The sequence below is a fragment of the Pieris napi genome, chromosome 16, assembly GCF_905475465.1.
Source record: "Pieris napi chromosome 16, ilPieNapi1.2, whole genome shotgun sequence".
In the NCBI taxonomy this organism is placed as follows: domain Eukaryota; kingdom Metazoa; phylum Arthropoda; class Insecta; order Lepidoptera; family Pieridae; genus Pieris; species Pieris napi.
Window position 1 is genome coordinate 7,297,316 of NC_062249.1, and position 14,136 is coordinate 7,311,451.

Consider the following 14,136-nt stretch of genomic DNA (forward strand, 5'->3'; position numbering starts at 1 on the left):
AACCTCAATTACTTCAATAATGTATCGTTTTATGGAAAAGTATAGAAGATATAATAGTAGTTTATAGAACATTTTTTTTAAATAAATGGGTTAATAAATATGTACATTTAGTATTATAACACGAGAGATTCGTGGAACTTAAATAAGTATTAATTAAACATTATTCGCGATAAAATCGAAAATTATAGTAACACTTTTATATTCTTATTAACCTACTATCTTTTTATAAATAAATACGAATATCAAGGAGTACCTAATTATAAACGACTTCTAAAATTGCATTGAAAACTTAATAACAACTTTACTACAACTAAGCCTGAATTTAGTCTCACGCTCACCGTCAGCGCTCATAGATCGGCGCGTAGTTCGTCAGCGCTGACGCTCAGCGTGGTTCGTTTCAGTATCGTACTGACCGCCTTACCGTACAGACGAAGACCAAAATGCGGAGTGTATTAGTTATTGCTGCTTTGTACTACCTATCTCTAAAAAATAAAAACCGGCGACGACGAAGACTCTATGTTCATCCTTTGATTGAGCAGAGAGCCGTTGCAGGTGACTTTTTCTGGTTATATGGCACTTTGAGGGCTGACGAAAGTAAATTCTTTAATTACTTTCAAATCTCAACAAGATATTTTCGTAGAGTGGATCGGATGCATCCCACAATTTCTTCTTTAGGCGTACCTCGTCGATAACTCGACCTGTATCCACTTCGTGCCGTGACATTTTTTGCCATGAGTGTACACGCTCTCTGAAAGCAGAGGCGTGCTGAAAGCTACGCGTCATTCAAAAACGCTTCCTAGAAGTTCATATAACTCGACCATCAGCGCCGACGGTGCGCGTGCGGTCGGCGTGACACTAAATTCAGCCTAAATCTATGATATTCAAACTGTGACTATATCGCTGAGATTAAATTAAATACAAAAACTGCTACAAATATTTCAAGCATTTTTAGTGCACTTAGAAATTACGTCGCTTATCGGCCTTATATCCAAAGGCCATTCAAAGGAGCAGGGTGTTGAGACTAAAAAATAAAAGACAAGACTAAACATATAACACCAAACAATTACAAACGTTATCATGACATCATGTCGTAAACCATGGAACGGACTTCGCAATCTATTCGTCTATCGTTTTAAAATCTCAACCTGTGCCCATTTACTATCGACAAATTTAATTTTCGATATGTTTTAAAGACAATAGACAAACGTCCAGTAAAGTATATTAAAACATAAGAATAGTAAGGGAAATAGAACTCTAGAGCGTTTATCGATCCAAGCAGCAATTTCCTTGGGCGTCATCTCTGTCCATGTATGATGCGGTGGCGGCTCATCGGAGTTTTCACTACCGGAGTTAAGGTGTCGCCTTCCTGGTGACTGTCTGGTGTTTAAATCGTCGTAGCTCTCTGTTGTAATTGTTGGCACGTTTATTGCTGATGGGAAGCTCTGGAAACGATAGGAAATAATAGTTGATTAGACCTTGTTTATAAAGTAAAAAAAAATCATTTAATCATGTAGGTAACATAATGGACACTTATGAGTCATAAGTAAATAAATACATATTAATACTTCTAATTTTACATTTACTGCCAGTTCTCAAATCAATGGCGTATATAACGCTTTTGAACGTAAGTCGAATAAAATTAATAAAATTTAATGTATTTAATCGCAACTAAGATTCATCACAATCGACGTTCACAGGATGTCGTAACTCATAAAGGAAATAAATAATTAATCACTCTTTAAGTTTACGAAATCAGTTAAAGTAGGCCTAGGTTAAAATTTGCTTTAGATCTAAAATAGTTTATATCAAACAAAATCATTTATTAGGAATGATTCATGCTAACAAATAAATAAAACTTTGTTAGTGGATGACTAGATAATATAATAGGCTACAATAATTATGGGTAAACAAGGACTTACATGAACCGTAAGATAATGGTTGTATCCCATTCCTGCTGGATCATTATTAGTATCCTGGGACAGTGAAGAACATGAGCGAGACTTGCTTAGCTGTGGTGATGATTCTTCTATCTCTTTCTGGAGAGCTTTACGTGCCAGCCGCGGAGTTAACGTACTCTTTAGTATATATTTACTGTTGACTTTCTTCAAAGGAGCAACACTCCTAGAAATTATCGAAAATATTTAATAAGTGTGCATGCTGTTCGATTGTATTCTGTCTTGCTATGTAAAAATAATAGAATCTATAGACGAAAAATATGGCACAGAGCGCCCCACGTTTTTTCACAATAATTCCAGTTTGTTTGTTTTTGTTCATTACCATTTTCAGCCTAAATTAGGAATTATTTTTCACTTTTTAGTTTGATGTGCTTTAAAAGCGTGTTTTTTAGTTTTTTTAAACTATTATTAATTTTTAGTTAAATTTTTTTATTTTTTTTTTTCGGATTATTGCATTGTCATCGATCTTTGACAGGTGCGCAAAATTTGAATAAAATCTGTCCGTTTAAAGTGGGTCAAAATCGAGTCCGAAGGAGTCGGTTACATACATACATACATACAGGTGAAGCTAATATAAAGCGTGTAAAAATATAGTACCAAACCACGTAAAATTTAATAGTATAATATGTAAAAGCAGAATGAGAATGTTAAAAAAATACATACTTCCTGTAGAAAATAGTGTTGACGAATGCGAATTCAACAAGGGCTGCGAAAATGAAACCAGTGCAGCCTAAGAACCAGATTTCACTTGCTTTGATGTATGAAACCTTTGGAAGAGTTTTAGCTTGAGATGATGCCAGAGTGATAAACGACAACATGGTACTTGTACCTGAAAATATTATATTAAGTATTTATAATAACAAATGAATGTAATACAAAAGAGCAAAAATATCTATTAATTAAAATTACAAGGAAATGTGAAATTGGTCTAACTATCAAATGATCAAAAAAAATACTAATTGTCGAAAGTTCGAAGCTGAGAACGCGTACGAATATAATATAAGATAAACTATATCATTATATGTCGCAGCCAACTAGCTTAATTAAGCTAGTTAGTTAGAATGGCTGATTAGCCGTTCAATTAAGAGCCTAGCCTTTTAACTAAACGGCGCCGTTTAACTAGCGGCCTGAAAGATGATCAGCCAGTTGATCAAACAGCTAGGCAAATGACTTGGATCGATGACGTTTCATTACTTGGCTAGCCTGTTGACGTAAATAGAACGGCTAATTAAGCTAGTTGGCTGCGACATATATATAACATTTTTCCATATTTAACTTACATAAGTTAGTAGAAATCAAGGCGGCAGTTACATAAATTTTTGCTTTAAGGTGTCAAAAAATTTGTTAATAAAAACATACCCAGTGTGATTCGTGGAGGTGAAGCATCAGCTTGCAACCAGAATGAGACCCATGACATGGCTACGATCATCATAGAAGGGATGAAATAATCCATTAAGTAGTAACCGACCTCTCGGCTTAATTTGAATGTAAATTTCAAAGCACTGTAGTTACCCGCTGAAAAGACAAAATCAGTATATATCAATTTCCTATCTACTAGCAAATTTCTCTTTCTTTCTCTTCTCCCTAAATTTGCTATAGGATCAGAACTTCTGTAACATCTGATTAGTTGTGTCAGTGGGATATCAGCGCTATTGAGAAAACTACATCGAACTTACATCGCATCGGTATGGCTGTCGCTATAAAAGTTACGGATATAGATTTTTTATTTTTTATAAAATAATATTATTAGCATGTATACCTCCACCCAATCTCATGTTAATAATATCTCCTCGAACAACAGACTCATTGGTCCAATAGTCGAGCAGAGAGTATTCTGTCAAATGCAGCTCTGAAGATAGCCGAACGGGATTATCAACCTCCCACATCAAGCGTAGAATGGACGCGTTGTATTTCCCTGAAATTTCAAAACGATATTTTATATAATAATTTATAGAAATTAAATTGGTTTATATGCACTATTTTGATTATAGTAACTCTGTCTTTTTTTCTGACAAAACGTGTTTATACTGTGACATAGATGAGAAGTTTAGTGAAAATGGTATTATTTATCTAAAAGTGCTTCTTATTCTGCCGTCGTGTTAAGCATCTCTTGCTTGCTCCACATTCGAAACTTAATTTTGTCGTATTCGCAGAACCAAAGGAAATATTATAATGAAGTCGATTATCTGCATTGTTCTACAAATTTTGAATTAGATAAGAAAATTTGTATAAGAAGCTTGTAAAACCCAAGTTTTACAGAAACCGCAAACAAAGGCAACATGTTAGCTTCCCAAAAAATTAGGTTCGCTCAGGAGAAATGTTCAGTGGTCCAAGCCGTACTATATACAATAAGTATTTTAGTTTGTGAACACTGGTAACTTATGATATTACGTATATGACCGATGGCTGGCCATGCATCATACTCGTGAATGGGTGCTACTTGTGGTGACTGGTCGTACTTGAATTCGTGTATACGGTGATGTTAATTATTTGGACTATGTGTTTGCGTGTTGTTCCCACGAGAATGTAAGTGCGTGCTCCTATTTCACCATGCCTCCTGCTGATAGAGGACAACTCTTTGTTTTTAATTTATGTTATTATTATTAATTACTTAAGATGTCTTGTGGAACATGGTTTAATGGTTGCAGCTCCTTACAAACGTTGTATAAAAAAACATGGCGATTAAAAAGAGTGGCGGAGAGTTTATTGCCAGTTCTTCTCTTCCGTTCTACGCCCTTGATTTGAGAACTGGCACTAAATGTAAAATTAGAAGCATGTATTTCTTTACTGACAAGTCATAAGTGTACAATGTGTGATTAAATGATTTTTGAATTTTGAATTATGTAACTCACAGCTCTCTAAATTCAGAGAACATGTCTGCACATCAAATGGAAATTTCTGAAGGTTCATCCAGCAATACAGAACACCCTGCATCCGCCGACTGAACAGCACTTCTCCATTTGGCGCTATCGATATAAGCACATCCTTCCTACCAGTACCCATCAAATTGGACGATTGTTCGTTGGGAATGTATAAGTGCGGTGCCCAAACGCGAGATCGGAGGTCGTCTTCACCAATAATCTTCTCCCTTTCTGGGGAATACGGTAAATAGGCCAATCTTGGATCTGTCCATCGCAATTGAAGAAGAAAGTGTAGCTTAAAGTTCTGTAAAAAAATAATTTTCATTTGTCACTTTTTTAACTTTAATTTGGTGTACAAAACTAAGAAAGTGTTTCCTTAATGGCGTGAGCGGACGCCTCTCCAAACTGTGCTAGATTTCATGTGCGTTCAAATCACGCCTCAGTCTTGCGATTCTGTAACTCACTTTTTGAACTCTCACAGCGGTTTTCGCAGCGGCGATCGCGCTCAAATCAGTCGATTTTACGTCGATTTTACGATTTGGCATTCTGATAAGGAGAGAGCTTGTAGTTTATTGTTTACCAGAATGCGCAAGGCTGTACTAGTGGATTTTTATTTATATGTGCGAATTTAGCACTCGTACGGGGAAGGATCATCTTGAGGATACCGGCATATCTAAGACCTAATGAAGGCATGTGACGTCACAGAAGGCGCCTTTTCCTATTAATAAAAATAAATGATCACGATTCTCTAAACAGATACACAAAGGTGAGGCTACGACCTAGAAGTTTGTAGCGTCACTGTTTTTTGAAGTTATACTTCTTTAGGCGCGTTATGAAAAATTGATGAGAGTGAAATTTTACGATGCGCGCGCACCTGAGACACAAAGTTGTCAGTGTGCGAGCGAGCAAGATGGGAATTTGACAATCCACAAGTAAAAATAAATAGAATATGCGTGAAGTAAGCAGATATGCCAAGAATTTTGAATGACCATAATGACATAATTACCTTTTAAACAAATAAAGGTGTTTTAATTATTTTTTCAAAGAAATTTACCAATGTTTTTTCACAAAGACCTATTGTTACTTAGTTAAAAGGTTATGAAACATACCAAGTTATTAAATTGAATTAATAATGTAATAAAATAATAATAATAATTGTTATTAATATTAATTAATAATTGAATAATATACTAAATATTAAATATTATTAAATTGTTTATATTAAATATTAATTATTAATTAATTATATTTAAAAAAAATAAAGAAAGCCAAAGAAGTATAACGTCTTACGCGCGTACCTAAGTACACGCACCCTTTTTTTTCATACAGTGAAGTATTCACCTAAACCATAGACAATATCATAAACAAGTTATCCAAAAAAAAATCCATTACCAAGTATCCTCCAAGACCAATTTGGTGATTACGTTATGAAAGAAATTTTAAGTCATTAATAATAATTATTTTTGAAAAATAAAAAAAATATCACTGGCGCTACAACCTTTATATGTGCCGTAGGGCCTCAGATTTATGTATCTGTTTCATGATCATTTGTTAATCTAAAAGGCAAGTAGGTGATCAGCCTCCTGTGCCTGACGCACGCCGTCGACGTGGGTCTAAGGTATGCCGGTTTCCTCACGATGCTTTCCTTAACCGTTGCAGCGAATGCGCACATAGAAAGATAGTCCATTGGTGCACAGCCGGAGATCGAACCTACGACCTCATGATGGCCGCACGCTGAAGCCACTAGGCGAACACTGCTCTAATAATTATTATTAGGATTATTATATTTAATGTATTTACCAAATCATGAGCATCAGCTGGTTGAATGACGTATATATAAGCACTGGCGTGAACATAGACAACGTCGCGGGTTTCATAGGTCGGCAGTAGGAGGTGGTCGTAGCGACACGTGTGAGCAAGCCGGGAGAGAAACTCCGATTGTGTGTATGTATCTCCATTTTCCAGGGACGGACATTCTAGATCGACCCTGAAACATCACAAACATATTAATTTATCCTAAAGAACAACAAAATAACTTTGTTAATTAGTTGCACAAGACGGTGATATTCGTGAAATCTGCTACTTAGCAGCTGATGTTGAGTCTCGGATGGGGTCAACTATAGCGCGTTTTCCGGTATAAAAAAGTGTGTGCTTGTAACCTTTACGCGCCAACAAAAATATTACAGATGTAGCCGGGGCGTATTTCGCAAGACGTGTGATGTGAAAAAGTCCCTGGACACAATGGCAGGGGAGTAGAAAAGGTAAAAAAAAAAAAAAAAAACCTTTACGCGCGATTGAAGTAAAACTTCTTTGGTGTTGATGGCATATATCACTGAAATGATTAAATTAACTTAAATAATAAATATCATATTATAATTTAATTATATTTATTATTCATGTGCTTTACAAAGATTATTCAAATACGAAGGTTAGATCAGCACATGTCATTATAACCTTGTTATTGAATATTATAGAATGTTGCAATTGTCAGAAAATTTATTATCAATTTACTTATTTTAAAAGTAATAAATCAATAAGTATATTTAGAGATTTTCAAAAAACTTTGCAATTTAAAACATTTAAACTGTTGAATTTTTTTATTCACTTTTATATTCTCTTATACAACTTGGTTATTTTTATATAAAATAGACCCGATTTTTAAGATAATAATTTGGTATTAATTTACTTCTTCCAAAATGGTAAAATACGAACTAGGATGGGAACCTTCCCTCTTTAGTGGAATTTTAATTTGGTTACATGTTACTAGTATGGATTTTCATTTTAAATATAAATATACTAATAATAACATAATTACAAGAATCAGTATCAAATAAAACTAATCAATGCTATCCTGAACCAAGAAACGGACTTAAATCAGTTCAAATAATGCACCACTAGATGGCGCTGACGGACTTATAAAGCGCGCTATCGTATTATTTTAAATAGCGGAAACTACGTTTAAGCGTTACTTCCGTCAGAGAAAAATCTGAGTTACTCCCTAGTCGCGCCTAAAGAAGTTTTACTTCAAAAACACCTTTTGTCGGTACTCCTCCCTTCGAAGGCACTCTTAAAGCCACAGCCCGCATCGGAATACTGGGCGTTGACATACCGAATTGCGCCCCGGCTCGCCCATATGAATATTGTAAATAAAAATATTACCGATGTAGCCGGGGCATTTCGCGAGACGCGTAACACACCATTCGAGAACTAGTGTATTTGGAATTAATATAATGAATCTTGTTTTTTGGAAAAATTTGAGAGAAGTCTCTGGATTTTTATGTTTTTCCTGTTGCATTTTGAAAATAAGCTTTCATTTTTAATACCATTAAAGCCGTAACAGCAATAACCCTTAAAAAGTAAAACTATATAGCCTTTAATAAATCCATAAAATTTGTCATCTGCTCATAATCTCCACATATTTTGGCGATGAGTGGTTAAATATGAGTTATCTCGATAATGCGAAGATTACAATGTATGATTATCTCTATCTCAGTAGTATAAAACTCAGGGTAATTAAATGAAATAAAATAACACGTTTCAATTGAATGTTAAATATATATTGTCAACAAAAATTGTAGTTCTATCGTTGTTTTTTGTTTTTTTATTAATGACCGGACTGGTAATTGGAGATGAAAATTATTGTAAAATAACGTTCCTTTTATATGAATTCTAGTTATTAATTTAGTTTTAAGTCCAATCAATCATAGAAAAGCGATGATTTGTCGGTAATTTACTACTATTAGTGGGAATTTAACGTTAAGAAACGTAACGTACAGACGATATTACGTAACAAATTAACTTCACTTCTCATTAATCACACATATGTACATGTTAAAAAAAGTTAGTGGCGCTACAACCTTTTCAGGTCTGGGCCTCATATTTCAGTATCTGTTTCATGGTAATTTTCTTTTCAATCTAATAGGCAAGTAGGTGATTAGCCTCCTGTGCCTGATTTACGCCGTCAACTTTTTGTATCTAAGGCAAGCCGGTTTCCTCACAATGTTTTCCTTCACCATGCGAGCGAAAGTTAAATGCGCACCTATGTGTGAAAGTCCATTGGTGCACAGCCGGGGATCGAACCTGCAACCTCAGGGATGAGAGTCGCACGATTAAGCCACTAGGCCAACACTGCATACATACATACATACGTGTTACCGACCTATTTAACCTACGTTTAAGTAGATATTGAAGTGTAGTAAAACCGTATTATTAAGAAAAAAGAATTTAAAAAAAATTTAAACAATAAGTTTAGTTCTTAAAAGAAGACTACTCAATCAATTTGACAAAAATATTATAGATACAAACATGTTGTTATACGTTTGTTATACGGTTGCCAAACTTGGGTGTTCATATCAAAGGTTAAGCTAAAGATTATATCAAGTCAAAGAGGGATAGAGAGAAGTATACTAAATATAAAGAACATACACAAAATCAATATATTAGACAAAAAACTAAAGCAACGGATGCCCTTTCACATGCCACTTCAAAAAGGAAAATGGCAATGGTCTGATCACTTAGAATTTAGATCGACAGATTTAGACCACCCTGGAAAAGAAGAGGGGGCAGACCAAAAAGCAGGTGGGCTGATGGCTTGATAGAAATAACAGGAAAAGACTGGCGGACTATTGCTAAAGTTACAGACATCTGGAAAGGGTTGCAGGAGGCCGTCACCCAAGAGGAACCCACCCATACACACCACCCACACCCACTGGCATCTACGCAAATGCTAACAACAATGGAAAAAGGCTTTATCATTATTATTATTATAAGTTTAGTTATTTATATACACAATTTTTCGAGTTTTACTTATGGTCTAAGATCCCGCTATACAACGACCTTCACCGAGATGCTTATTTAATGAAACTTATTTTATATATAATTTAATATGTCAATAAATATAATCCATATGGGTTGCCTAGCAAATTTCAGTCCAGAGTATTTTTAATTAATTTTAAAAAAAAATTTTTTTAAACATTTCACCGGTATGATTATTAGATAAATTCTATACCAATCGAAAGTATGAAGCCCATAGAATATGCAAAAGTTAGGTTGTTTTTAATCAATTAATTATTTATGTGTATATTTTTTATGTGAAACTAAAGTATATATACATCTTTAGTATAAAAGAAGGTTTTAGTGATACATATATAATACTACCCTGATTAAAAATATTGATTGAAAAAAGTTCAAAAAATGTACTACATGCAAATTATAAAAAAAAAATTTTTTTTTAAATATTAATTAAACATACTCTGGACTGAAATTTGCTAGGCAACCCATATGGATTATATTTTTTGACATATTAAATTAAATATAAAATAAGTTTCATTAAATAAGCATCTCGGTGAAGGTCGTTGTATAGCGGGATCTTATACTATTATATTTATTTTCATATATTGTCCCTGATAAAAATGTTAATAAAAAGTACATAAAAGATTTGCTCTTTGATTAACGATTAATCTGCTCATGTATAACTATAGAATATATATACCTTATCTTTTCGTTATCAAAGCCTAACATTACCATTGTTTGAAGTATATAATAAATGTGTCTTAAGGTAATATTTATTTAAGATTATCTCTGCGTATGAAAAACATTGGTAAAATTATGTAATGCAAGCCTGCTACATGAAGTGGTTAGAAATTATGTGACCTTCAATGACGCACTATTAATAATAGAAATTCTACGATAATAATATATTTTTTTCTTGTTATTCGTTATAACTTCTTTCAGTACTGTCCATGACTTTCTTTCTTTCTCCATTCACTTCCTGCTTCTATTCACCTTTTTCTAGGGCACCCTCTTCCCCTCTCCCCCTCCCCTTGTCCTTTATTGTCTTTAAAATTCATATTTTATCTGTGCATCTTGCTGTGTCATATGTCAACGTTTGGCAGCTACTATAATTATCCGGAAATCAAAACCAGAGCCGGCTGTGTGTAATAATGGCTTACAGCGAAACCGAAAGCGTTTACATTTTACACTTTAGTGATAGGTAATAATTAAAACTTTCATATAGAAATCCCTACGCTTAAGTTATTAAATATTGCGGAAAAGATTGTAAATAAGTTACATACATTATTTATAGAGCATTTACAAACAGTAAATCAACTGTTTGAACGATTAACGTCCATTTTACAACTGCAATGACGTAACGTACTATCAATCTTACGCCAGGCGTCACGCGGATAACTTTCGTAAGACGTAATTGAGAGGTAATTTTTATCAGGACCTTGAAAACCCCTAACGATATGATAATAAGGAAGTATACTTTTTTAATTCTTTAAGAGATTTAAAATATCTTGTATTTGTTCGCTAAGTCTCGACTAAGATTATTGGCTGAGCTTCTGAAACGAGACGACTTGACTCCCGGATAGCCAGACTAGAACGTCTTGTTTCTGAATTACCCTTACCCTAAGATTGAGGGTTAGTCTGGACTTATAATGTTACCCTTAGAACGTACCTACCCTTTTTCTTTTCAACAAACTAAAAATACTATCTTACACCAAGCAACTCTTATACTCGTATGATAACTGTTTATACGATGACAAATAAAAATAACATTTATATCTAAGTCTGTTTTGATAACCTTCGGAAGCGCATCAAAAATCGCGTGAGGTCTTCTGCAAACACTCAGAAGCCAGCGTCACGATGGTTTTGGGATGTCGGTATTGAAGTAGTAATAAGGGCCTGCTTTTAAAAACTAATCTAAGATACCTAAAACCTTCAAAACCTACACAGCCTTAAGTTTGCGATTCGCCATCCCTAATAACTGTTTTAAGGAAAAATAAATTGTAGTTAGGTGTTCACGAAATAGGACGGAAGAGATTGATTGTAGAATGCAAAACCTATTTATGTAAGGAATGAATAAAAAAATTATGTTATGTTTTTGATAGTTTTATTTTTGGCAATTGCATTTAGTCACCTATCTTGTCTGTCTTGTTTAGTAGGAAAAGCCATTGAAGTGGTTCTCATTAATGGATTATTTTATCTGAATAAATAATGTAAATAATAATAATAAATAATTACTCTTTTACCTGTACCAATATTCGGGTGAAATAAATGAATATTGTACATCTAATGCCCTGTACCTATTAATAGTAAGGAATTGATTTATATTAAATTAAACATACAGGTAGTAAAATAAACAGTGTTTCAGCCTTAGTTGTTTTTTATTTAAATAAGGCACCTCTGTTGATTATGTTCCTTAACATGTTGCATAGTATAAATAGAAATATAAGCAAATATAACAAGCAAGGGCCTTCGTACAAATTTTTACAAGAACCAGTGTCTGTTTTATCGTCAACCATTTAATTTCACACATAGACAAAAGCTATAATGTACCATTAAATTACATGGATTTTACTTGTAGCACGTTTGTGGTGCCCATTTGGAAAGGTAATCCTTATTATGTCGTGGCCATGCAACAATAAATAAATATGTTTATTTTTTATTTTATGCACATGATTTTTAACTTTATAAAGAACTAGAATAGAACATACGCACAATGTTAATACTCGGAACAAACGCAGGCTGCAATTTCCCCGTACTAGACTATCTAAAGTTAGTAATTCTTTATTGGGAAAAGGGATACTCATCTTTAATAAAATTCCAGAGGCTCTTTTATCTCTACCTTTTAATAAATTTAAGAAATGTATCAAAGAAAAGCTGTGTAAAAAGGCTTACTATAAAGTTAAAGATTACCTAGTTGATAAAAGGGCCTGGGACTAGTGCTAGACAGGCTGCTCCTAATTAATTTGCGATATTTGTTTTAAAATAAGTGTTGTTTTGATGATTTGATATTTTAAAAGAGTACCGAGAGTTTTTTACGCCGGCTTTTTCTTTCGGCCTACACCTTCTTTGCCGATGAGTAGGGATGCCTACAAATTCAAATTTAATGACGTGGAATAAGTGATACATGTATTTTATGTTCCATAATAAACATATTTTATTTTTTATTTTTTTTAACTAAAAAGATCTAATTATATTACATTATACTGCATACTGCATCATATGATGCGTAGTCGATAAAGACTTCTACATATTTTTATAGATATTCATATTAATTTATCTAAAGAACCGCGTATTATTTCAATTAAATGTGGGAAAAATCGAAAAAAAATCTCTACACAATCTTAATTTTCTTTTACTCTCTTAGCTGTTTGTTAATCCAAATCAACTTCACAAAATGACAATTTTAAGTCGTTTGTAATAAAATAATTCAATCAATTTATTATTTTTATTTTCAGGGATTCCTCTATCCCTAAATATATAATAACGAAGACTTTTAGACAAATTTATTGTGCCCATTCAATGTGTTAAGAATATATTAACTGATAGAACATTATTTATGAATTTAATTTTTATAAAAAAAATATATTTGACTACGTGAGATTTATATTAAAAAAAAAGGAAAAAATTGTACTTACGTAGTATTTTGACATGTTGTATAATCTATTAACAAAAATAAAGAACACAAAACAAGAAGGACTCTCATTTTTAATACACTAGGAACTATGCGCACGCGTCGCTAATTGTGTGCACAGGTCGATCAATTAACCGCTACTGTAAAAAATTAAGATGACTGTTACCTTTGATAGCTTATCTATACGAAAGCATAGTTAGAAAAAACTGTAGACAAGTTATAATGATGACGTAACTGTATTAACAAATAATAACATTGTAACTGAAGAAACATAATATGTATGTCTTTATCTCTACTACGCTTTATGCGGATATAAGCATAATTAAAGTTTTAGTTACTAAATTAAATTGAAAAAAAAAATTGACTTATATGACGCGACAAAGATGTATTCGGCAGCCAGCCGAGCAGATTCTTGTCTATTACAGGTGAACCATTACGTGATAAAATAAGCTATAGATCTCTAAACTGAATCGTGTATTCAAGGAAATCATTCATTCAGTATTTAGCTGATGCTAAATACTGGTTTTATTTCACTTATTTTAAACATTCTTCATCTTATGTTATTAACCTTATTTATAACTCTCTAGCAATATTAAAAGCCTTAATTAATTGGACTAGAAAATAAGCACAAACACTGTTATGACTAAACAATTGACTTGTTTATACACAAAACTTAATGTTGCCGACGTAATATGATACGCTTTCCTTGTTTTTATGTATAACTTGTATATTGCACTTGTAGAAAGCAAGCATTCAATTGAACAACTTAAAGAATTCAAAGAATTACATTTTTGTCCTCACTAGCGCTAAAGGATCTGTAATAACAGGGCTCTTATTCTGAGACTGAGAAAGTAATTCATACGCTTTATCCAATACTTCAGCTTGTTTATCTGCTGTT

The 14,136-nt window shown here is 33.2% G+C and overlaps 1 protein-coding gene across 1 annotated transcript; it reads right to left on the reverse strand.

Annotated features, from left to right (window-relative positions):
- Positions 1-229: 229 nt before the first annotated feature.
- On the reverse strand, positions 230-13,725 carry LOC125057514 (pH-sensitive chloride channel 2-like). Its single transcript, XM_047661242.1, has 8 exons — positions 13,243-13,725; positions 6,617-6,803; positions 4,808-5,120; positions 3,715-3,870; positions 3,315-3,470; positions 2,619-2,784; positions 1,920-2,121; positions 230-1,442 (listed from the first exon to the last, which is right to left on the reverse strand). Exons 1-8 carry the CDS (start codon positions 13,308-13,310, stop codon positions 1,188-1,190), a joined length of 1,503 nt encoding a protein of 500 aa, XP_047517198.1. The 5' UTR covers positions 13,311-13,725; the 3' UTR covers positions 230-1,187.
- Positions 13,726-14,136: the final 411 nt, after the last annotated feature.

Coding starts and splice junctions, on each gene's coding strand:
- LOC125057514 (XM_047661242.1), bottom strand. CDS start 13,310: ATGAGAGTCCTTCTTGTTTTGTGTTCTTTATTTTTGTTAATAGATTAT. Junction 6,804..13,242: donor ACAACATGTCAAAATACTAC/GTAAGTACAATT, acceptor GTGATGTTTCAG/GGTCGATCTAGAATGTCCGT. Junction 2,785..3,314: donor ACCTCCACGAATCACACTGG/GTATGTTTTTAT, acceptor TAATATTTTCAG/GTACAAGTACCATGTTGTCG.